General features: G+C 47.5%; 1 protein-coding gene across 1 annotated transcript in view; it reads left to right on the top strand.

Annotated features, from left to right (window-relative positions):
- The window catches only part of KIAA1324 (KIAA1324 ortholog), a 97,848-nt gene that overhangs the window by 85,994 nt on the left and 10,270 nt on the right, over nucleotides 1–1,584 (top strand). The window contains exon 14 of the mRNA XM_011968726.1: nucleotides 1,256–1,533. Coding sequence (XP_011824116.1) covers nucleotides 1,256–1,533 — 278 coding nt within the window. The remainder of the gene's footprint in view (nucleotides 1–1,255; nucleotides 1,534–1,584) is intronic.

The raw sequence follows: 1,584 nt of genomic DNA, 5'->3' as shown, positions 1-1,584 counted from the left end.
TATAGACCTCCGCAGTCGGTGATGGCAGACACAGAGAATAAAGAGGTGGCCAGAATCACATTTGTCTTTGAGACCCTCTGTTCTGTGAACTGTGAGCTCTACTTCATGGTGGTACGTTTTTCCTTTCTTTGCCCGCTAGAGGGCCTCCAGGGGAGGGTTACCCCGTCTGCCCCATTGGTGTGTCCACGTGACTGACACCCCCCTTGTAGTGATTCCACAGAGGAAAGGCCCAGACTGACCGGCAGGGACTTCACAGTTTAACAAGGGTCTCACCAACCGTGATGGCACCTGGGATGGCAGCCACATGGGCACCCACTTCCCCTCTGGCCATCGCACCCTCTTCACTTGTCTGTCCTGGGTTCAGGGTGTGAATTCTAGGACCAACACTCCCGTGGAGACGTGGAAAGGTTCCAAAGGCAAACAGTCCTATACCTACATCATTGAGGAGAACACGACCACGAGCTTCACCTGGGCCTTCCAGAGGACCACTTTTCATGAGGCAGTAAGTTCCTCCCCTTCCTCAGACCCTCAGCTCCTAGGGGAGACCCTCTGAACGCAGGAGGATTCCTAGCATTAGCTTAAGTGTGAGTCTGAAGTTCAGAATCCAAGGGTGAGAAGGATCTTAGGGAGTCAAGCAGGAAACTGCCTGACCCAGGCCTCTGAGGACCACCTCGTCTGTCCGGATGACTTCCTGGAAAGATGACACTAAGAAATAAGCTGGCCCTCCTTGTAGTCCCTGCCCTGATACATGTGGAACCACACTTGTTGTTGTTTTTAATAATAACAACTCTGGTTTTATTTTCTTAACTCAAAGGAATACAGGCTTATTGCAGAAGACTCAGAAAATAGAAATAAACAAAAATAAGAAATAAAATCAGCCATAATCCTACTACCCAGAGATAAACCAGTTAACATCTGGACCATCTCCTATACACTGTTTGTTTCTGTACAAATACATTTTTTCCTCTTTTACAAGGAGAAAACTTGCTTTTTTCATAAAACAGTATATATTATGCATTTTCCCCATGGTACTTAATATTTTTATATGTCCTATAAATGGTTCAGTCTCATTTTAAAATGACACCAAATACATATAAAGAGCTACTGGTAAGTGAGTAAAAGGAGTCAGATGCTTCTAAGATTCTTCTTGAGTATCACAGGATGGAAGATTAACTACCTTGCTCTTTCTAGAAGCCTCAATTGTTGCTGCTGTCTCAGGCCTCTCCCCTCTCCCCTCTTGTTTCCTTGTCTCCAGAGCAGGAAGTACACCAATGACGTTGCCAAGATCTATTCCATCAATGTCACCAATGTTATGAATGGCGTGGCCTCCTACTGCCGTCCCTGTGCCCTAGAAGCCTCTGATGTGGGCTCCTCCTGCACCTCTTGTCCTGCTGGTTACTATATTGAGCGAGATTCAGGAACCTGCCACTCCTGTCCCCCTAACACAATTCTGAAAGCCCACCAGCCTTACGGCGTCCAGGCCTGTGTGCCCTGCGGTCCAGGGACCAAGAACAACAAGGTACCTGCAGTCTGGCATTTATCCTAAACCTGACCCTCTGCTTGGATGAGCTCAGAAGATGCTGG

The sequence above is a fragment of the Mandrillus leucophaeus genome, unplaced genomic scaffold, assembly GCF_000951045.1.
Source record: "Mandrillus leucophaeus isolate KB7577 unplaced genomic scaffold, Mleu.le_1.0 Scaffold857, whole genome shotgun sequence".
Taxonomy (NCBI): domain Eukaryota; kingdom Metazoa; phylum Chordata; class Mammalia; order Primates; family Cercopithecidae; genus Mandrillus; species Mandrillus leucophaeus.
Note: the sequence above shows the minus strand (reverse complement) of the source record. Positions and strands in the feature narration are given on the sequence as shown.